At 39.3% G+C, this 23,674-nt stretch overlaps 1 protein-coding gene across 3 annotated transcripts in view; it reads right to left on the reverse strand.

Annotated features, from left to right (window-relative positions):
- Nucleotides 1-23,674, reverse strand: part of LOC105834934 (POU domain, class 2, transcription factor 2) — a 121,576-nt gene that overhangs the window by 42,100 nt on the left and 55,802 nt on the right. For all 3 annotated transcript variants that reach the window (XR_001138938.3, XM_012677792.3, XM_012677793.3), the window contains exon 3: nt 18,686-18,892. Coding sequence is in view for 2 of the 3 variants with exons in the window: in XM_012677792.3 (XP_012533246.1) it covers nt 18,686-18,892 (207 nt within the window). In the remaining variant the exon portion in view is untranslated. The remainder of the gene's footprint in view (nt 1-18,685; nt 18,893-23,674) is intronic.

Genomic DNA, 23,674 nt, shown 5'->3' on the forward strand with positions numbered 1-23,674 from the left:
GCATAATGTATTCTCGCGCTGGGGATACACGCGAAAACGCGATGCTGTATGGTAAAATGGAAAACGAGAAGATGGTTGCAGTTGGGCGACCAGATAAACATAATAATGTGGGCTCAATCGGGGTTGTGTGAATTGTAGAAATTTTTTATAGATCGTTAGAATTTCGTGTGAAAAGGCATGGTGGCTAATTTAAAACGACGCATGCGGGAGATAATTTTTGTCGTTAAAATTCAATTTTGAAACCGACAGGATAGTTCGACTTATGCTGGTAGTATAGCTTAGCATGATCTACATGAAATTGATCGATAAAAAATTTATATCAATTTAATGTTTATTTAAAGTTTAAATTTTAAAAATGAGATTATATAAAATGTTTGTGAAATAAAAAATTTGCCTCAAATTAAATTGAAGCTCAAAATAATTTAAATATATAGCATGTTCAATTCTAATTAAAATTATGTTTTAATTAAATATAAAATTATATATTATATATATATATATATATATGAAGTAAGAGCAATTTTTCTAAACAAGTGAATTTAAATATTTTTATTACTAAAATATTCGTACTTATCCTTTGGAAGATTTTGATGCTCTTTCCTTTGTTGCGCATATCCTTTCAGAATCCAAAAGTGTAAAACCACAGGAAATACCATCAGAAAACCTTTCAAGTTTCCCTTTTTGTAATTAGCAACACTTTCTTGCTTGTCACTTATTCGTCAATAACACTTGCTTTGCTCGTTGTACAATACCGATATTTCAGTTTGATTAATTTGACAAAGAAATAAAAGCATTCACCGATCGCTAATTAACGCTAGTTTAAAATAAAAAAATAAAAAAATAACATTTCGGCTAATTTCAATATCCTGTTCAACGCATTGCGTTTAAAACCAAGACAAGATTTTATCAATTTTTTAATTCTATCTAGAATCGTCGTGTACCTCTCAGTTAACTCTCATTATAAGAGCAGGAGCAGGGAACTTGATTACTTCTTTTTATTTTTTTTTTAAACAGGGATTCTCCAAGTTTACTTGCCGGACGCAACGTTGCTACTGGTGAGCCAAGACTGCCCATTCGCAATGGTCAGCATTGCCACTCTTCCCCCATCTGGAGTTCTCTCAGGAAGTACACCCCCGCAAACCCTCAACAGAGCGCGAGAGAGAAATAGTAAGTAGAAAAGAGAGAAAGGGACAGACAGAGAAAGGTCGGGAAGAAGAGAGAGAAAGATCGGAAAGAAGAAGAGAGACATAGATCCCCTACGTGCTTTCCGAACACCCGCTTTCCTATCGCACGGCCAAGGGTACATACATTATCCACCCCTGATCCCCGATCCCGCTCAACCAACGTTTCGAACTAGGTACCGAACTGAATTATAGAAACGTCTCTGCTATCTCTCTTCTTTGACGATGCGTATCGTCGACAGACGCAAGCTTTTAATTTTACCAACTAGTAATTTACAAAATTATTAAGGAAATGCTTTTTTTCGCGAGCTCATAACTAGATCAATATTTACACATATATCCCTCAATTGTAATAATTCTTTAATTATTTATTACAAACAATATTTTATATATATTGTAATAAATTTTATATTTTCTTCCTCTTTCTCCCCTCGCCTGTATCGTTCTCTCCACCAGTATTTTATTTATCATACTTTAACTCGTAATATATTTCCTTTTGGAAAATTTCCTATAATTTCTGTGTTCTGTTAAAATAATATTAAAGAAATTTCTAAATTTATATTTTAATATTTATCTCACAACACACAATATTTTATATTATTTCCTAGATATTTGAAAATTTCTAATTTGAAAAAATAAAAGAATTATAAACTGTTTCTGTTTCACCTATTTCTCTAACAGTTATTATATCATAAATTTTAACAGAAAAAAAATTTATTAAAAAAATAGAAACTAAAAAGTTAAATCCACAAATAAACAAAAGAGAATACTATAAATTATTTGTACTGCATTTATCTAAATTTTTCAAACTGTTAAAAGAACACGTTTGAGATACGTTTTAAACGTTTCAAAAACAAAACATAAGATCTAAAAAATATATTCTTATAATAATATTCTTTGTCAATCCTAAAAATGTATTTTTTTTTCCAAACATCACAGATTGCTGCCTCATGTTTTAGAACACAAAATTTTATTATCCCAATATTAGTATACTGCATAATTAATCAATTTACTTATTTACTGTTATAACTGGCGCTTTGAATACAAGGCATCGAAAATAAAATTTCTCCAACTCCACGCTGGTAATAATAATTGTAAATGTCAATTGAGTAATTACTATGGAAATGGGCTTATCATGAGTTACGATATAAATAAAATGTCTGCCTACATAAAAAGAATAATAGGCCGCTACTCAATTACTTTACACCCAGATCGATCTGCAGATTATCTAATTCGGTTAATTAATCAATTGCCTTAATTATTGCTGATCAAACTCGATAACGAATACCTAGAGGCGCCTTCATCATTCTAAATGCGCCGCCTGAATGTAATCGAGTTATCGTTTCTCCTTCAGTTCTCTGACATCAATTATTATTAATTTGTTGCAAAGACGGAACAACTTCTCGAAGTATTATTATACAAATGGAAAATTTTCCAATCCAGATTGTATAATTTAAATATCGAAAAATATCATAAATTAGTAATAATATGTAACTTATGTAACTTACATATAAAATATTACTTTATAATGTAATTAATAATTGATTATTTCTCGAGTTTACTTGATCTTGTACGACTAAGATAAGCATCAAAATATATAATAATAGTTTTCTATCATAAAATTCATAAAGAATATAATTATTGTACCATTATTTTCCGCTATTGTATTTGAGAGTTTTTCACAAATGAATATGTGGACATCATTGAATGAAAATAAGTCCAGCGAGAAAATGTATTACATATATTCTGAAAAGGATGAGAGAAAGAGAAAGAAATGCAGAACGAGGGAGAATTGTATAAACAGGGAAACAGACGCAGCCAGCTGGGGATACAATCTGTTCCAAACATGGTCCATTGATGAATGATGGATCGTCTTTGTTGACGAGCACAATTTACAAATCCATGTTTCAGTCTGGAAAAATTTAGCATGTTAACGACGAGGCGAATTTTTCGTCGTGAATAAAGATCATCGATATTTCGAAAGACAAGTGATATATTTGATTTTCCCCGAGAAAAAATAAAAATATACGCAAAAAAGACGAGGCACTGCCTCCCGGAATGATCACGCATAGTGGCGCGTGAAAATAATTGATCCAAGAAAATATATCTGCGTATACCGTGCACACAAGTATAAAAGATATCGCTCCGATGTACCGTATATTATACGTTACGATGAGTATAATAATTAAACGCCCATCCCTCATTATTCATACGCTTGAGTGCGTGTAATGGCAGACTCGTGCATCAAGCCGAGAGTGGATTCGTGCTATTCGTTTTAACGCATGTGCGGTAAATCTGCAAAAGAGTACACGAAAACAGTAATTACTCGGATGAGAAAGCTTATCACGTTTCTGGCGCGCAATGTGTATCAGCAGATATTGCGATGTGCATTTCTATGTTTTATTCTCTATAACATCTGATCAACGTGTGACTAATGGATTTCGCATTAACCAAATTTTTTTAAGACATAAGACATGTTTCGCCAATCGTTATTAAATTATATGGTCGCAAAATTATCTGGTTGAGAGTAAACTCTTTTATAAATATACGTTAATTATATATGTCTCATACATCTGTTCAAGAAACTTATCTATATTCATTTTCAGAAACTTAATTGCCACATCATTTTTAAAATAACTGCAATTAATATCCGTAATCGTTGAAAATTGTACGTAAAGCTACAATTAAGATTGAATTATAATAATATACGCGAAACAAACGGTTTTGTTAAAGTATGTAAAAATTTAATTAAATGCAGATCTAAAAATAATTTTATTAGACCATAAAAATAATTATGTAGGACACTAAAGCTGGTTGCTAGAGTGTCAAAACCTTTTGCAGCATTGCCCATGCTTGAACATTGAGAGAAGGGAAGAGGCACCCACGAAAACTGTCTCGTCGATTGAAAAGCGAGACGACCTCACCCACGCTTTTCCGAGGGGGTAGAGTCAGAGGTCGCCGAGCGCCCCTATTTTGCAACCACCCCTTCTCGCCGACAGCAGTGCATTTGACCAGAGCATTGTCCGGAGGAATGGGCCATTGTCGGATTGAATCATCGTAGCACAGGGCGGAATATTCAGGGATGGCCGATGGTCAGTGGCCATTATTGTTACCTACGCGTGTAGGGCCGCGAGATAGTTTCTCACCATCGCAGCCGTGATCGACGGTAGGTTCGATCGGGGAAATGGACACACTCGAAAATGTGGAGCGCGGACACTTTGTCCTTTCATTCGATTTGACCCGTGCCAGATCGGCCCTTGCAACCCCGTCTTCCCTCCATTCCCGCGCGGTGAATTATTGGCTTTAATTGTACGCACGATAATGGGCAGGCTGGACAAATTTCCGGGCGGGAAACGTTCTGGGACTTTACGAACGAGTGGGAGATCCGACGTAATGCCGCCACGCGCTTTCCAACCGCCAATTAAAATCGATTGAATGCTTTTAAGAAAACGTAATAATGCCACTTTTAGATATTGAAAATAACGCTATTTAACGAATTACCGTAATAAGATATACTGATGCTTGATAAACTTTCATTTTAAATTATCATACATAACAAGTACAATTTTCTTTATTTTTTCTTTTAAAAATTTTAATGTATTAAAAAATTTATAACATTCTTACGATAACATATAATCCTAGCCATGCGCAATGTTATTGCTACCAACATATCTTTTAAGGGAGTAACCGTATTGTCCAGCAACAAAGCGAGAGATCAGGGGTCAGCTAGATCGGTCTAGGGTGCAGTGGACTGCGTCATTGTACGTTGTATAATGATATTGCTCGTATGTCGCGTGTGCCGTGATCATCAAGGGTCAACTCGGTCAAAGGTCGCCTTTTCGATGATTCGTTTGGAGCAGTTTGCACAGATCATTATGATAAACTTATAAAACGGAACTGCAGAAGATGAAGGAAACAAATCTCACACAAACGGTATATAACTCTATTTACTGTAATGTCTTGGATTGGAGCAATATATTTTGCATTAAATTAATGCCGTGAAACTGCATTATCTTAATACTAATAATTTTATTTGCAAGCTCTTCAGTATTAGTGGCAAAATTACAACATATGTCAATGTTATCACCGTAGAAAATAAATTTTTTAAAGTTACTTTAATTATTCCATAAAGAGCTACCTGAAAAAAAGGTCAAGATTCTCATTTTTTACATTTATTACAAGCGATAGCCTATTGTAGGGCTCGCTGTGAAACTGAATATTTTCCGACATGCTAATGTGAGACCACTAAAAATCTGGAAAAGGTCTTCTTAAGTGTCTTCTCAAATTCAATTCCACGTTTCCAATACGTGCATCCTTCCCGACATTCCTGGAAGGTTTTACTACATCGATCGCTCTATTGATACCGCAGAAACAGTATTTACATATCTATGCACTTTTATGTTTAATCGAAAAACGCAGCAAATTTTGTACTGAAATATTTTTATTAAACCGTCATGTTTTGCAGTTGTTATAACTTCTTCGAATTTTGTACTTATAATACATAAAAGATACGGAAATAAAGTTCAATACCAAAAGCGCTGCAAACTTGTGTAAGTACTGTTTAAATACAAAAAATATATACTAATTTGTAATTTAAATAAAAATTTAAATTAAAAATATCTAATCTTATGCATACAATATACACACAAACACACATTTTTTAGTGCATGCCTAGTTATGTTGTTAAACGTGCGACATTATACCTAACTTATCCATTTTTTTCTATATTTTTTTCGAAAATCTTGAAAAGAAAAAGACTTTAAAAGACTAATAAAATCTTTAAGCCGTAACTAATTGCTTGTCTGTACCTGAACATGCATGAATCAATTAAATATCTACACTCAGAAAAAGATGACACAAGTATCCTGGTTTATTTTTTTAATTTGATGTAAAATTATATGCAATATTAAAAAAATGTCACATATCATGTTATACAATGTTTCTTGTATAACAATACAACATAAATAATTCCATCAACACCAAAAAACTTTTGAAGTCATCTCCGAGAAAATTTTGAAAGTCAGGTATATCTTTGTGTAGGCGTCATCGAAGAGATGAAATCAACGAAAATGCACATGCGTTTCCGATTAATACCGAAACGAGTTTCACGGGTCGGCAGGAGCCGATAGGTCGAGCGCATAAACCGCATTCCATATGCCCAGGCCGACTTCGCGTTCATCGAAGGCGACTTCGGGTCCGCGACCCAGGAAGTAGGTAGTAATTTCGAGCGTAGGGCACAGCGAAATTAGCAGGCAAAGAGCCGAGAGATGATTTTCCAAAATAACACGTCCCTTGTACAATGGGGAGGCAATTTCCCGGGGACCAGCTGCCGCCACCTATCTGATTTATCATCTCGCGTTCCCGACGAAAGAGAAGGCCTCTCTTCCACCACGACCGTCCGGCAAGAACACACCCTGTGGCCGCCACGCGTTTCTTTTCTTAAAGAAACTGGGGAGACTTCTCGCTAGTAATTATCGTGCGCCAGGTCATCCTCTGACACTCGAACGCGCCGCGCGCAGAAAAAAAGCAGGAAAAATACGATTTTCGTGGGCAGATTAAAGTATCAGTTAATTGAATCTCTTTGGTGAAAGAAATTCGTCTACTCGGGTTTGCAAAAGTCTGAGTGAGTTTTTTATTACATTCTTCCTTCTCTCCTTGTGCTCAAAAGTAAAACATAGATAAGAAAGAACAACTGATTTTAAATATATTTTTGGGGAATTTGATTATTTCTTCAGTTTTTTTCGCAAAAGATCTTCTGAATGCTAATCGTATTCATAATTAAAAAATAACTGTAATAAAATATTGTAAGAAAAAAAGAGTCAGATCGTAACGTTTCTAAATTAAAATGAGTTTTGTTCTTTTCGCACTGTACCAAGCAATTGCTCACGATTACGATAAACTTCGCATCTGTACTGCGAAACGCGGAATTGGCTGGTTGTTAGTTCGCTGGAATTCGTTGGGGAAGGCAGATGGGGGTGGAGTAGGGTGAGGTGGGGTTTGTTCAATCGGTTATTGATTGGAAATGTAAGCCAGAGAGCGTGCAGGGCGGACCGAGTGAAGGAGAAAAGACGATGTTGAGACGAGGCGGGGGAAGAGAACATCAGCATTGGTACAGACCGACAGATGGCCGCTGGTCAGCACGACCGCGTGGAGAAACTCGCCAATTGGGAAAACTGCTTTCCGTTTGCTGCCACACCGAGACTGGCAACCTTAAACCCAGGCAACCCAAGCCGTTCGCTGATTGCAGTCTTAACTTAACACCTGTCTAGGGTGCCGATCACGTTTAACTCTTTTTAACAAGAGTTATTTCTATGCACAGTTTGTGCTGCTTCAGAATTACAACTTAGATAAATTTTAACGTCAAAAACTTTCGCGATGTCATAAAAAGCAAGGTTTTCTTGATGACGTTACCGTATATTGAGAAAAACTTCAAATTCCGTACTTCGTGCTTCAAAATGTTTGAGAAAATATACATATAATGTATATTCTTCTAATCTTAAATGTATCACGTCATTAAGAGGCTTACAACATATACCCGATTAATTTTTGTTATTACGTGCACCCGATAATGAAGCACCATCATTAGCAGATTATACACATTTTCATTATAACGCATGAGGTGTGATTTTCTCGATGCACCGAGCGACAAGCAAGCCGGACGAGAAACACGATAAAAACACGAAGGTAATGATTTTTGCTAATCGCTGTTAGAAGCGAGGCGCGGTATCGAAGATAAATGTAGACGCGGAAAGACGGTTCAAAGAGGTCGCACGGCTAGATGCTTAACACCATTGTAGGCGTGATATCGATATCGATGATCATTTTATCTAAGTTGCATCTCGTACAAGATAACGTCGCAAGACACGTGCGCAAACCGCCTACGTCCAATCGGCGCAAATGCGCGCAAGGTGCTACGACGTCCTTCCTGGACGTCCACTCTGGTCACCTCTCCGCCTCATTCTCCAAGCCCGGTCACCATCACGGGCATCACCAGACACGACGACAAGCACCGCCCGGCTCCCTCGCATCCCTCGGGCAATCTTTTCAATTTAAAGTCAAGTATTATGGCTTAAATTGCATTATGGTTTCCTTCCCCGGGAGGTAGGGCCGGAGAGGAGCAACGAAGGGCGGCTCCTTGTAAGCAAGACTCAATCACGCCGCTTAACCTCTGACCCTAAACCCACGAGACGCGCATACACCGATACGCACGTGTGTGTGCGCGCGTGTGACATGCATATGTTCGGCACGACACATGCACACGCGCGCAGCAGCTGAAGGGCATTCTCACGTGCCACGGCGAAGAAATCGATCGTCACGTTCCCGCCGAAATTAGCCTCGAAAACGAAAATCAGTCGAGACGCACGCGGGAGGTGCGAACACTAGGCCGTCCCTTTAACGAGAGGTCTCGATTTAAATCGCGCCTAAACGACCTCACCTCGGGACGCTATCTCGAGCGCCGAGCAGTCTCGCTGTCAGTGTAACGACATCATTACGCTCGATCCTTGCCGATGCGACATCCCGGTTTATGCCTCTCATCGACCCATATACGGAAATGAGATGTACATTCGTTCTGCGAGGGGAAGATTTGCGAATGCAAGTAATTTAAGATGACTGTATCAATAGCTACTTCTCCAAGAAGTATTTAAACTTAACGAGCAGTTACGCTCGACGGGGGGTGAGAGAGAGGAGGGGAGGATCGAGAGGGGGAGGCCGTCCAGTCTCTGAATAGATACTTCGCTCGATACAATATCGCGAATTACTCTCGTCCCTTGGACGCGCGGAGGGGAAAACGCGTCGATACGCACACACTCGATCTAAAAGCAATCACGCGGCACTACGCACTCCGTTGCAACTACGCTCGAGAGATTGAGACGCCGGATTAAGACCTACCTGCGTATGCGCGCGCGAGTTGCACACGGTCCCGCACACGTGTACTTTTCACACAAATGAATGGAAACGACCCGGGCCCAACCCTGACCTTGAACTCGCTCGACGAGGGAAAAAAGGCGCGATTCCTCCCGTACCGCCTCCCGACTGTAATAACTGCGTTCCGCGCTGTCCATAAGGCATGTAACAGATACCACCTCGGCCAGAGGTAGCCTCTTGCTTTTCCCTTTTCCCGTATTACGTTATCGGTTACTCCTCGGACGCGGACTCGCGGTTCTCCGTCCTTCCCCCCCTCCCATCTCTCTCGCGAACGCGCGTTAGTGCGTGCATTTATCACGCGCGAGCAACCGCGGCGCGATAAGTATCGATAATTTTCATAGATCACCGATGCGCGCACGGCGCTATGCGCCCCGCAAGGAGCGCGCGGGCAATTCCGTAATATTAATCTCGAAAACTGCTGACGCCGCTAACACGATCAACGCTATTTTACCCATAACAATTTTTCAACCCTCGAATCAATTTATCTATTCAATCTAGACGATTTTTTTTACGTATATACATTTTGTACCGGAGTATTCCGCATCAAATAGTACGATTCGTTAAATTGGCTACGGCGAAAACTCTTGTTCGACAGATAAAACTTGTCGCGAGAAGATTGACGAAAATAATCGGCAGCGGTAGTTAAGAGAGTCCCTCGCCGTTCGACAAAGTTAACCATGATTTACCTCACTTTCATAATTCACTCGTAACGAACTATTCCAGAGTAATGAGCATGCTCCTAGAAATTACATGCTGGGCTTCTCGCCTGCCGCGCGAAAGTTAATAGGAACACGAGCTCGAGCATCATGATAATCCACGACAAAAATACGACATCGTGATAAAGATAACCGAAAGAATATTCTTTTTAATTAACGGTTCGTATATTTAAATCGAAATGGTGATGAGGTGAAGATGGCGATCTAAACGAAAGGTGCTTGCGGGCGAGCACCAATTTTCGTCGCCTCTGCGGTCGCGACAGCCCGACGGAGCGATTTCCATCCCCAGTCGGTTGCAACAAATTCGTAAAAAAAAAAAAAAAAAAAATCGAAACAACACCGACAACGCGATCCCTTTGTAATAAAAGCAATCGCTTGGCGCGCGAAGCTTCCATTATGCTCGTCTCGTAACGAACCATCCCGAAATAACACAGCTCTCTCGAAGAGAGTAAATTGCGGGCCGCATTTCCTCTCGCTACTTCGGCGCGGCGTGGCGCGGCGCGATGCGGCGATTTCCTCAAAAATCGGCGCAATGAATCCCGATAATGTTCGACGCGTATCTACGTGTACGTAAGGCAGCCGAGATCGCGACTACGGGAAAATAGTTGCGCCGGGTCGTTTTCTTACCGGCGCGCACAGCGCTCCTTTAAGTAATATATTTCTCAGGGATAATTGCAGGCAGCGATTTCGTGCAGCTCGTTCAGATCCGGCAGATACCGGCGGACTGTACAGCGGAACGTGTATTGCACGTGCAGGTAGTGTAGCGGTCAGGAGAGGAGGAGGATGAACGGAGAGAAACAACGAGAGAGGAAGAACGCGAGATGAGGGCAATGAGGCGAGAGGGAAGGATGCGCCGCACGTATGTCGGTAGGTTACACGCGTAGGTAGGCACTTACCTATCCACGTAGGTAGACACACTTATGTTTAAGGGAGGCTGCGGGACGTTTGGAGGGAGACGCGAGGGACGAGGTATGCGAGAGACGCGATAAGAGGAGACGGCGAGAGGGAGCGAGAGCGAGCACTGATAGAGCGTAACTGACTTCTTGGCCGGTGCATATTACCGGGCTGTTAGAGGGCGGAGCCGGCTGATGAGTTAGCAACGTATTGACTTTATAATAATCACGTTAGCTGGTCCACCGTGATCCCTTGGTATTACGCGATGCTTCGCGCGAATTCACATACCGGGTGATGCAGTGCGTTTCGTACGGCGCGATGCGCGTGAGAATTGGTGCAGGAAAAATTGAAATAACTGGAGGGATTTAGTTTTGCTATGTACTCAAGCGTATCGAAGAGGGGCTTCAAAATTACGTTACGTTTCGTGAAGAATCTACAATTTATGAAATTTACACGTATCTCTACATTCATTCCAGATGTTAAACTTGGCTGTGAGAATGTCGCATATTATACATTCTTCTTCCAAAGAATAATGTTACCTTCGTAATACCCCGAAAGTTATAAAGTTAATTTGCACCGTGTATCCAAGATGCCTGCCACATCAAAATCGCTCGCATTCCAGACTCGAGTATACGATGCTGCCAACGCACGGTCTTATGCACAGCATAACAGTTCCGTACTAATCGCAAGTATTTTTTCGCGCGAGGCATTCATCCGCGCAGTAGTTATCGCGGCGCACAGATCTCTGCTTGGTAAGATGCAAACCGACGACCGCGTACACGCGAAAAAGAGACAGACAGACAGACAGAGAGAAAAAGAGAAAGAGACCGGGAGAGACGGGGAGAGACCGGGAGAGACGGGGGGAGATCGGGAGAGACGAGGGGAGATCGGGAGAGACGAGGAGAGACGAGTAGAGACCGGAAGAGACGGGGAGAGACGGGGAGAGACGGGGAGAGACAGGGAGAGACGAGGAGAGACCGGGAGAGACGGGGAGAGACCGGGAGAGACCGGGAGAGACGAGGAGAAACCGGGAGAGACAGGGGGAGACGAGAAAAGACGGGGAGAGACGGGGAGAGACGGGGAGAGACCGGGAGAGACGGGGAGAGACAGGAAGAGACGGGGAGAGACAGGGAGAGACGGGGAGAGACCGGGAGAAACGGGGAGAGACAGGAAGAGACGGGGAGAGATAGGGAGAAACGAGGAGAGACCGGGAGAGACGTGGAGAGACGGGGAGAGACCGGGAGAGACGGGGAGAGACCGGGAGAGACAGGGAGAGACGGGGAGAGACCGGGAGAGACGGGGAGAGACGAGTAGAGACCGGGAGAGACGAGGAGAGACTGGGAGAGACCGGGAGAGACGTGGAGAGACGGGGAGAGACCGGGAGAGACGGGGAGATTTTTTGATTAATTAAAGTTTATTTATTTATTTATTTATAGAAAGAGAGAGAGAGAGAGAGAGAGAGAGAGAGAGAGAGAGAGAGAGAGAGAGAGAGAGAGCAACGTTGGTTGACATTTGGCCGAACGAGTTGGCTGACTGCGCGCGAAGAAGCTGTTACACGCTTGAGTGTACGAGATGCGTGGCCTAGAACACGGCGTAGAGCCTCTTACCTGGCCTCTCCCCCTTAATTAGCGGTTTGGTTTATCTTAATCGTTCCCTCGACTCCTCTCAGACCGCGTACCCTTTGGAAGATGAGGAAGCACGTGAGAGCGAAGCGCGCAAGTCGTTACGTATTCACGTGCAGCTGGCGAGAGATAACGGCGAAATCTTTCTCTCTCTTTCTCTTTCTTCTTTTTCTTTTTTCCCTTTTCAAGTAAAATAAGAGATCGAGAGAAAGATCGAGAAAGAAGATCGCGAGAGATGCAGTTCTCTGTCTGTCCATTTGCACTCTCTTACATTCGCTAACTCTTGCGCGCGTTATTAATATTTCCCTGATCCTAGTGTCAATGACATTGATGGATGACGCGAACATTATCTCTGTTGCTGGAAAATAACCATGGCTCGTTTATTATTGAACGAAAGGAATTATCGACTGTCAAAGGAGACTGACCATACCGAATATCTCGGATACGTGCCTCTAATTAGACGTTTGCTTAGGTATGTTTCCTTCTAGACGATAGTAGACTTTGAATCTTATATATGTATATAAAATACATGACTACTTACATTAACGTTGGCATTTTCACACGGAAAGCAAGATCGCGTTTTCTCGTAATGATTTCCTAATGGGCTTTTCGTAATCACAATGGACAGTAATTACAAAATGGCTGTTCGTTAAGTACGTAGCTAATCCGAGAACTGAATACGGAGATCTACGTAATAGACCCTCGTTCCCGTATTTCTCATTGCAACTTTCACGCAATTGATCAAGCAAATACAATTTCTGGTAATATCGGGATTCGCAACAAGCTGTGGCCTTTGACAGAGAAAAAACAACGGTAAATAAAAAATTTGTAAAATGTTGATTATTTTGATTAAATAACAATTTCGATTAAATAACAGAGAAAATTTGGTAGCAAATTCAAAACTTTTATGTTAAAAAAAAATTGAGATACGTGACTGTTAAATTAAAGAGATTAAAGCGATACGCGACTGTAAAACTCAACACGTGTCGACGACGTGCACAAAATCGCCATTTCGACTTTATCACTGTTGCTTTCTAGGATACACTAGATTGGATCTAATCCACTAGCTACCGTCGGAAGAAATTTACCGCGTCTTGACCGCGGTAGTTTCCTGCAACAAGTCGACGATGCAGCTTTGCTGTTCGCGCGCGCGCGCGCGCGCGCGCACGCGTATGTGTAATCGGCGAGATCCTCTTAATTCTCGTTTTCACGCATCGCCCTTTCTAGATTTAGATCGCGCATGGATAGCAACTAACTTGCAAATCGCTTCTTCACCGTCTCGGCAAATGTGAATAACGCGATGCGGTAACGGCCGGTTAGCAATCCTGACCTCCAATCTCACCTCAATTTGCCTACACGCCGCCATTTGCGTCAGCGAAGAACGGAGAGAACCGGCCTATCTAAAATTATAATCTGAAAAAATGCACGACCGTTTGCGCGCGTTTGTATGTGTACATTATGTATATACATATGTGCGCGTGTGTGCGTGCGTTGCACGCGAGAGGTCGAGTGCGCGCGCGTAGTCGATTAATTATGGCAAATCGCGTATTATTATAAATTTCGCAGCTAATTGGTACCTTTTTAGCCACGCGAAGCATCCTTTTAGTATGCTGTATCCACTATGTTCGATACCCGCCGCTCATTACGTATCCTCGGAACGCGAAATTTATTCCCGTTTCGGATCCTTCATCTAAGAGCTATAATAAAGATCCTACTAATTTGTAATAATAAATAAGTGAATAACTTTTCGAATTTTGCACACGCCACTCTTATTAATTTTTTGTACTGACGTATACATTACTACGATTTAATAAATTGATCTTAAACGAATTTAAGCCACGATATTTAAGCCACGCCACGATGATTTTCGAATAGCACGAACACCTGAACACTCAATGACAAATGAATACTTCCGGCACGAAGGCACGCAACCACGAATAAATTTTGATCGGAGTAGTTGACTTTAACGCGAGTTAATTAGTTCTTCAATTATCGTTGTCGAGCCGGAACCGCTGGTGAATCGTCCGTGAATGAAGTGTTTACAGCCCAACGCTAATTTACGGTACACCTGCTTTTCAACAAATGCGACAAAGGTGCAAATGTTCCTTACTTTATAATCGTTGCAATTATCTCAACCTGCACATTCATTTGTTCTCAATAAATGATTAAACGCGTTGATGCGGATAAGTAATTTCTCCTCGAAGAAAGAAATCAATTTAATATTTAATATCAAATTATAAGAAAAAATAGAGAATTTAACGGTGGCTAGCGTTAGTAGTTCTTAGTCAAAACTTTTTGCAAAAAATTAATGAAAAACCGATGTAAAACATTACGATTTAACAAATAATATACGCGTAGCAAATTTTTCGAAATAAGTTGTTCAGGTTCAAAACGACTGCGCAAATGCAAAGATATCGATTATGCGTAAAAAAAACGGCGCTTGGGCTATCTCGTTCAACGTATTTACAGAGTTTATGCTGCATTTTACAATCGGTCGGCGTATTTATTCGCCGAGCGAGAAGGAACGATGTTCATACGCTATAGTACGTCCTGATCGATTTAACGCCAAATGTCGCCGTGTTTTACACGCAGCAATAATGGTTGAAATCTATGTAGCCAATATTTCAAGCCACCCTTTCTCGCCTGCGCGTCCCCAACCCCCACATGGATGGCGTTCGTATACCAACGACACATAGTCTTGGTTATTGGTCCGCATATGGACATCGTTCGATATTTTATATTCTACAAAGAAATAAAAGTATAAATGCAATAATAGTCACTGCCTTTCGAAAAACGTGTTTAATTCTTGATAACGTAAGTAAATTTCAATCATAAAAGACCTTGTGTGCCTCAATAAAGTTTAGAATAAACGTTTTATCGTTTTTTTTTTTTACTAATAAATCTTTGTAAAAAGAACAGAATACAAAATTTTCCCTCCAAAAAATAAATAATCCAACATTCGTATTCAATAAAATTTTGAAGTTTTTATAAAATATTTTACAATTTAATTTTTATTCTTTCGTTATTACTATTTTGCGCAGTAAGCATGCGGAGATGTGAAATAATTCAATGGTCGAATAAACAGAATTTGCATATTTTGGAGGAAAGAAGACGAGCCAAAACACATGGAAGAGTGATCGTCCCGAGGGAGGAATACGATTCCTGAAGTTCGGTAAAAGAGAATTCTTCTGTAAACGACAAGCATAATTTAGGCGAGAATGGAGTACGTTACGCAAAGTGATGACTTCAAAGATTACTTTCTAACAGGTACTTGCTAGTCCATTTCTCCAGCCCTTCGATATTTACATGTATCGCTCTTTTGATACCAAATTTACATTTACGAATTAATTGTTACAATGTTACTAAATCCAATATATTATTATAATTTCTCAGCTGAATTTTTTCATCATCGAAAATATCCATCTAATTGATCTCCAAATTAAAATTCCATTTTAGTTGAATTAAATTTTATTTAAAATTAAATAGAAGAAATAAAATTTTTTAATCACAGAACAATCATTGAACGTGTTGTCACTTATAAATGCAAACGAGTGATTTATGTCCGTCTATCGACTGTTCTCTTAGGTATATTGTATTGAATTTAAGTTAAGGGTTCCCGTTTTCGGACGAAAGGACACGTCGTTGTAACACATGTGTCTTTACGAGAGTGTGTTCACGAGCCCGTAATATTTTAGGGAGCCCTCCCGGCCCTCGTTCTTTAAAAACTAGCCAGTGCATATGTCGACGTAGGCGACATAATGTTATCAAGCTGTCCAGAAAGAGCCGGCGCCGATCGCCGCCACGTAAGGACCAGGACCTCGGGGGACTACGTCCTCTCGCCCACTTCGTCCTTATTGATATACCGAATAAACACACTTGGCAGCTAGGCCAAGACGGCTTTGCGAGGCAAATAGCTTCGGAAGAACCCGGGAGGAAATATCTTTCCTTCCTTAAAGTCGACACTATGCTTAGCGCTGATAACAGCGGCTGTAATAAAGTTACTGCTCCAAATTATAGAGACCAAAAGAATAAATTGCTTGCCTTAGTGAAAGATTTCCATATAGGATAATAAATAATTGTAACGGAATTTTATTGCTGACTTTTATCTCATCTAGATAAATAACGCAAACATTTTATGATTTGTGCTACGCTAGAGTTTAATTAGACGTTGGCATGTAGTGATGCAGTATGTATTCGTAACGGAACCGCCTTCGGCTTCATTTCTGAAATTCACCAAGAAATTCCTTCTTTCTCAAGGTACCGTAACTTTTAATGAAACTGCTTCATTAAATTTGATTTCGCGGCAAAAAGAGGTTTTATGTTCATCTAATGTCTAAGGAAATAATCAATAAGTGACATCACAAGAGTTTTAACAGTCGCTATTAATTTTTAATGACTTTCATAGGTTTATGCTTTTATAGCATTTTGCAGGCGCAATTTTTAACTACTTTTTGTTATAGTTTTATACAAAAAAATTATTTTCATTAAATTAATTTTATAGCAATACACATGTAGTGTATTTTTCAACGTAATACATAACAAATTTGCAAAATTTTATATCTAAATTTTTATTTTTTTTTTTCAAAAATAACTGCTAATTAATTATATAAAAAAGTTTTATACAAAATTATATAAAAAATTTTAATTATATGATTAAAATTATTAAATATTAAATCATTTAGCTCTATTACTTCTGAATACATTTTAAAATAAATAAAAGAAATACTAATATCTTTTTACATTGAAAAACGCATTTTACAAAACCTAACATGCATCCAAAACGTCATTTGCTTTGTAAAATGGAATCTTATTCGGTTTCCGGTTTCACCCCCGTGGCTCTTAAGTTTAAGCTTCGACCCTTATCGACCGCACCGACTTAGCGCACCTCGTCGAATGTAACGGTTATCTGGTAAATAAAGATGAATAGTTTCCCCGTCATGGTCCTCTTGCGCACATACACACGCAATCGTGAGTATGTGTGCAAGCAGCAACGAGACGGTTTTAAATTCCGCGAGTCAAAGCGATGTTTGACATGGAAATGTTGAGCGATGCATTAAACATGCTGCGCCGAGTACTTCCTTCTCCCTCCCGCAAGATCGTAATTCCCCTTTCTCCGAAAAAGACAAAAAGTGCTCCCCTCGACCGTCCGGGGCCTGATCGTATAACCGATGAACTTAGGGCCCTAGTACGATCACCCTCGCGTTGTCCGAGCTATGTTTATTTAGGCAAATGAAAAGAACCACCGTGCTTTCACTAGTTCTCGGCCTTTGTATTCGTATAGGCTTGCGAAATCACCTTTATAAGATATTCTAAATCCATTAACAATACGAAGAAAACGATAGTTGTAATATTAAATGCTCATATTTGCTTCGAAAACGGTAAAAATGTATTTTTTACCCACATTCCATTTTTATCTCTTGAATTTCCTTTAGATCCATGAAAAATCTTTGTACATGTACAAAAAATTTTTATGGTACATTAACTATTCAAATATTAGATATTTTAAAAGAAGGTTGAAAACGCAAATCTTAGCAACTAGTGAGTTTACTTAAAAAAATTCTTTGAAATATATAACGCGTTTTCTCTTGTTACTACAATATTATCTTTTATTTTTTTCTAAACCCCGAAAAAAATGATTTGTTACTATTATCCTCCAAATGCGAATAAAATGTAAATAATTAATAAAAAATAATATAGTGATACTGCAAATGCTATTTCAAGCAAATCGCATAAATATTTAATGCAATATTCAAGTTGAACAAATTTAAATAACATTTTATATTGCAAAGCTGTTATATCTGTGCATAATTCTATGGAGTTATATGTAGCTCCAGATTACTCGTAACTTCATTTCAATGTGGTATGTAAAATAAGTTGTAAATCGTTTTGGTATCGTTAACGATGAAGGAAATGGAGCACAGAACATGGCGAATCTTCGATTCTGTGATTGGTGCAGCAGTTGTCGTGAAGCACCTGCAAAAGGCAATTTTGCTGGACCTTCCCATAAAAGGAACTTCCTTCCATTGTCCGGCAAAATGACATCAAGCTTATTGCATTATTTAAAGAGCTACGCTTTAGGCCTACTTTAAACCCATGGATTGTCGGAGTACCGCGACTGACAGGATAAACTAGATTTCTCACGGATGAATAATATAGAGATTCTACAAATTTAACATTTCTTCGACATTTAAAGTCACACGACATTGTCTAATTAAAATAGAATAAGGGCAGATAATATTCTGACGCCGTACAATCCTCTTAATAAAATATTTTCGTTCTAGTATAATTTATCCTCGCAGAAGATATTTTTCCATATTACATAGAAATTCGTAGAGCTTTTACTCACCGGGTGAGATGCCAAGCTTCGCGTGCACGCTACTGGGGCTTCTGTGATCGGGGGTGGTTACGGGTGGCGACAGGTGAGGATGTGTCAGTGGCCCACCGCTTGTCGTCGTCGTGGTAGTCGTCGTGGCACAGGGATTTAAGGGTGATGTCCTCTTGAAAGACTGGTCCGTTCGCCACGAGACGTCATTGTCGCCTATCCAGATTTTACCTGTACAAGTAAAAAATCAATTAAAAATTAGATATATATAAAAATACTGCGATAGCCAGTAAAAGAGATACAAAATAATTAAAATAATTATTATTGTCCTGTATAAAAATATGCTACAAATAGATGTATGTAAAATTAAGTATATTTAATTATTTTTCGCAATTCTTCTTGAAACCAAAATCAACCGAACGTGCTATACACACGCTGTTTTTCGTACATGCAAGAAAAGTATGCACATGCTCTCCCTTGGAATAGGCAGCAGTATCAGCAATGGAAGATCAAATTGCAAAAGAGGCTCTCGAGATAAATTCTATACCTCGTGCGTGTATTAATATAACGCACACTGGCACGACTATGCGTGTGCAGAAAATGGCTTCTCTCCCCCCGGATAGGACTCGACGTAATTAGCAACCCTCCGAATCCCCTATTCCTTCCAGTTTTCCCGGTTTTCCCCCATTTCCTTTAATTTCTGGGAACAATGCCCGGGTCTGGATGTTGTTCCAGACTGCAGTGTCTAATTACACGAGGGCATACCGAGCTCTTCCTCTTCTTCCCAAATTTGTAAGGGTAATGTATAGGGTGCACCGAAATGTTTATAGATATAACATGTGCCATCAGAACGAAAATTTTAACAAAATTTTGTATTAATAAATAACAAATTTGTTAGGTTGTCGATGAATACATTTCATTTTACAACAATTGTAATGTATGAAAAAACGGTTTTTGCTACAGTATCTAAAAATTTAATTAGATAAATATCTAAACATGATTTTTTGGACCAAATAATAGAGACGATTAAACTAATTAAATTAATAAAATATTGAAACTTTTTGTAACATTAATCATCATACTCAAATGTCTTCCAACATTGTTTTGATGATCCAATAAAGCATTAGATCTGTAATTAGCTAAAATCATTCTTTTCATATAACGTTTATATTTAGCGTTTACATTTATTTTAATGTCAATATGTAAATAATCAATTAAGTATCGTTAGAATCTCCCCCCAAAATTTATTAGCTTACCTATTCAAACTTAAACTATCGACGGTCATCCAGAAATGAATTTATTATTATGTCTTACGAATGTGTTATGTCGCGTGCGAAGTTCCGTATATCCATGTCGTGTCTTTTCGAGCACCCCGTAGTTGGCGGAGATCTCGGATTTATGAAACACGCGAATACTGTATCGCCCCCGCATGCGTGCGACGTGACTCAGACTCAGTATTATTTGCTTGACGAATGATTTAGCCCGAAATACTTAGCTCGCTTTTCCCCATCTCCCCTACTCTTCTGCCTTTTCTCGCACCCTCTCTGCCCTAACAGAATACTAACCTTCCTTCGTTCTATCTACTTCCTAACGATAATCGGAGGAACGCGTTGTTTCAGAAAGATAGAAGTACAGTAACTAGAAAATGGTAGGAGAATAGGGAGTGACGGTTCAGCAGGATGCAAGAGTGCGGCGAAGATAGAATGAGGGTGGTAACTGGAGCCCGTGGTTTCGCGAAAGAAAGAAAGGACGTTTTTCCTATCGAGAGGAAAAAGAGAGGCGAGAGAAGCGGTGGGGCTGAAGAAAGTGTAGCCGGCGCTAACTAAGGGCGTCGGCTAATCAATATCATCAGAGAATGGCCGCTGACCTCCATCTACCCTGCTAGAACGAGTATTGTTCGGTTCCGCTTTTCCAACGAGCCTCATGCAAAATATTCAATTTTCCAAAAATTCTAAATTCCAAAGTATTTCGCTCAAAACAGTAATGTTGCGATGTTACAATGTTATACTTGTTATATTTATTATTAATATAAAAAACTTTATAGTAATTAAAATCTTTATAGTATTATTAATATAGAGGCATTATTATTTTAAAACTGTCAATATAATAATTATAATGATTATATTTCATAGTTAAGTTCAATTAATGTTCTATGACAAAATAATATCAAGTCCTTATTAGTCGTTCGCGTTGGACCTTTCAGAAAGATATTAAAAGTCGCCTCGATGTCATTTCCACAAGAATAGTTTGCTCGAGGCTACCAGTTCAAACGTATACCGAGTCTTCCTTTAATCTCGCGGTGTTTGCATGGCCCCCTAATTTCATTCAACCCCACGGAAACAATCGAAATTTGTACACCCTAAAGAACTACGTAAAATTGACGACGTAAAATTGCACGCGAGTTTGTGGAAAATTCAGTTATACGAGTTTGCAAAAATTGTATAAGTTATTACTCAACAAGAAGATATAAAAGATCAAACTGTCATCTTATTGAATAATTTTTAATCAATTATTCCTCTAATTGAAGAAAAAAAACTGCATCTGAATAATTTCAATAAATCGACAAAGAATAATTTGGAAATGAAAAAGAGACACGACTAATCCCTCATCCAACTGAAAACTCTACAACGGCTTGCTCATCTACTTCATCTCGCTCGCGTCCCTGGCACTTCTCTTCTTTTCTTTCTCGCCCAATGAGGGTCGCGGCTATGTCCGAACAGAAATCAGTCCGCATAAACAGAGCCATCCATTCGCTCCTTCCACCCCTCGTAAGCCTTGCAGAGAGCCTTCCCCTTCTTCGTCCTTTGCATTCTCCCTCGTCCATTCGTTCAACCCGGCGCGAACTCCATTCACGGGTTTATCACTGTCCAGATAACAACGATTTACCTACAGGCGAACTCCTCAGGGTTAGGTTTCGAGAGGGTAGGAGGGTGGTGTCTGGTGGGGTTGCCAGAGAAGAGGGATGAGGTGAGCTCCATGGCAGGACCATCGAAGGCGAGACGGGCAGCCACCTTGCATTCGGGAGTATTTCACTTTAACGGCCCTCCGGGGGATTGGCTGACCCCGAGCGGAGACCCTTCACCGTTTCGGCATAATGGACCTCTACATTACTTATTCGTCCTAGCCAATGTCCTGCTAGCGTTTCCGTTCCCGACTGCGGCGCGGACGAAGCCGCTCGTTTTCCACGTCCTACCATTCCCACATGCGATTAATCGCACGTCACAAGAACAAGGCTATCGAGGACGCCGCATTATAGGGAACAGTTATTTAGATGGAAAAGCAGCGTTTAAATATACAATTCACACATATTAAACTCTAAATTTTACACTACATCAATTATATAAATTTGAGAAAAATATTCAAAATTCTTCTAAAGAGAATTATGTATTTAAATGTCTTAAATTGTTTTTATCTAATCATGTATTTCCTTTTTTTTTTTTATAAAAACGATAGAGAGCTACCTCTGCTGATTCCAGCTTCCGGGTACTGGCCAGTAGCACGGAAGAACAACACGCCCCGAGCAAACTGCCTTCCTCCCGCGGTACTCGAAAGAATTGAAAATTCCTGCTCGTCCAAGGGTTGAGAAGGTCGACGGAGAGGGCGGTAGCCAGGGGGACGCAGAAGCGGGACGAGGAAGCGAACGCGGATAAAGCGTTCGATATAAGATTAATGCTAGAGGCCGCCGACCGGTCCCGCGCACGTCGAGGACCGTTCAGCCATACACCAAGGCAATGGTGATTCCTCTTTGAAGGTAGAACCGTCGGCAGTGGCCAAATTGAATCCTGCTTAGGACAGAAGAAGCGTCGAGAGAACGGGAGAACGAGCGAAAGCCGGCACCGAAGCCCTTTCTCCAATAAATAAATCGCCGACCGTTCGTGGCTCTCCGATTTTCAGCTCGAACGTACGGATTAAAATCGACCGGCCGATTTGTAGCGACAAACGCCGAAAGTAATTGCACGATTACCTTATTTCTGTTTTTCCCTTCGATTTCGTTCTTTTTTAGGTAGATAGAAAGAAAATCACATGGCAAATATGTAAATATATAATTATAATTCTTTTATCAAAATTAAATATTATGTGTGTTTTACACAAAAAAAAAACAACATAAAATAAAATAAGAATTATAGTAATTAAAGTATTAAATTCTAATGTAAAAGACTGTATTAACTACACTGATAATCTCGTTTAAGTGCTAGTCACGTATTTTAATCTATATCACTTTCGTATCATGTATAACTTCAAAGATATGGATTTAATAAAATATTTATTCTATTTTATTTCTATCGCAGAATCATATACACACACGAATAATATAAAAATATTTACCTTGTTATTTCAAATGTTATCTGTAACTGCCAAATATAAATTAATGAGAAAAGATAATAAATATAAAATTTGAATAACTACCGATAATTTATTTAGTGTGCTATGATAATGTAAGTTTGCTTTGATAGATAAGTATACAACGTAAGAAAAAAGAAGCGCTTAAAGTAATATTTATACAAAGCAAATGTGAACGACTTTTATCAGTCATTCACATTTTAATCATTACTATTATCACAACGCCATAATAAATCAATCATTAAAATGACATTTTTCTCTATTTTCATCGCCGATGATCGTCTTCACGGTTCTTACCTACCGCTAATATGCTATGTATGCGTCCAAACACTTGTATATTCAATACGAATAATAAAATATTTTATAAATTTTTATTTTATATCTGTGTATATATAAACTATTTAATTTTTTCCATAATTTTTTTATTCTTATCTATGATAGTATGAAATATTTATCCCGCTGATTCAAAACTAGTAAAACATGTCGTAAAATATATAATTGTTATCTACACATATCAATAACTTGAGTATTACTTTTCAATACATCTTCGCTCTTCGTAAGAATGGAAAATATAACTTCTGGAAAAATACAAAACGTGTACATTATACACTATCAATGAACTATGCATTAGTATAAGTAAAATTTTTCAAATTAATCCTGCTGACGCATCTT

This window comes from Monomorium pharaonis, chromosome 8 (assembly GCF_013373865.1).
Source record: "Monomorium pharaonis isolate MP-MQ-018 chromosome 8, ASM1337386v2, whole genome shotgun sequence".
Taxonomy (NCBI): Eukaryota; Metazoa; Arthropoda; class Insecta; order Hymenoptera; family Formicidae; genus Monomorium; species Monomorium pharaonis.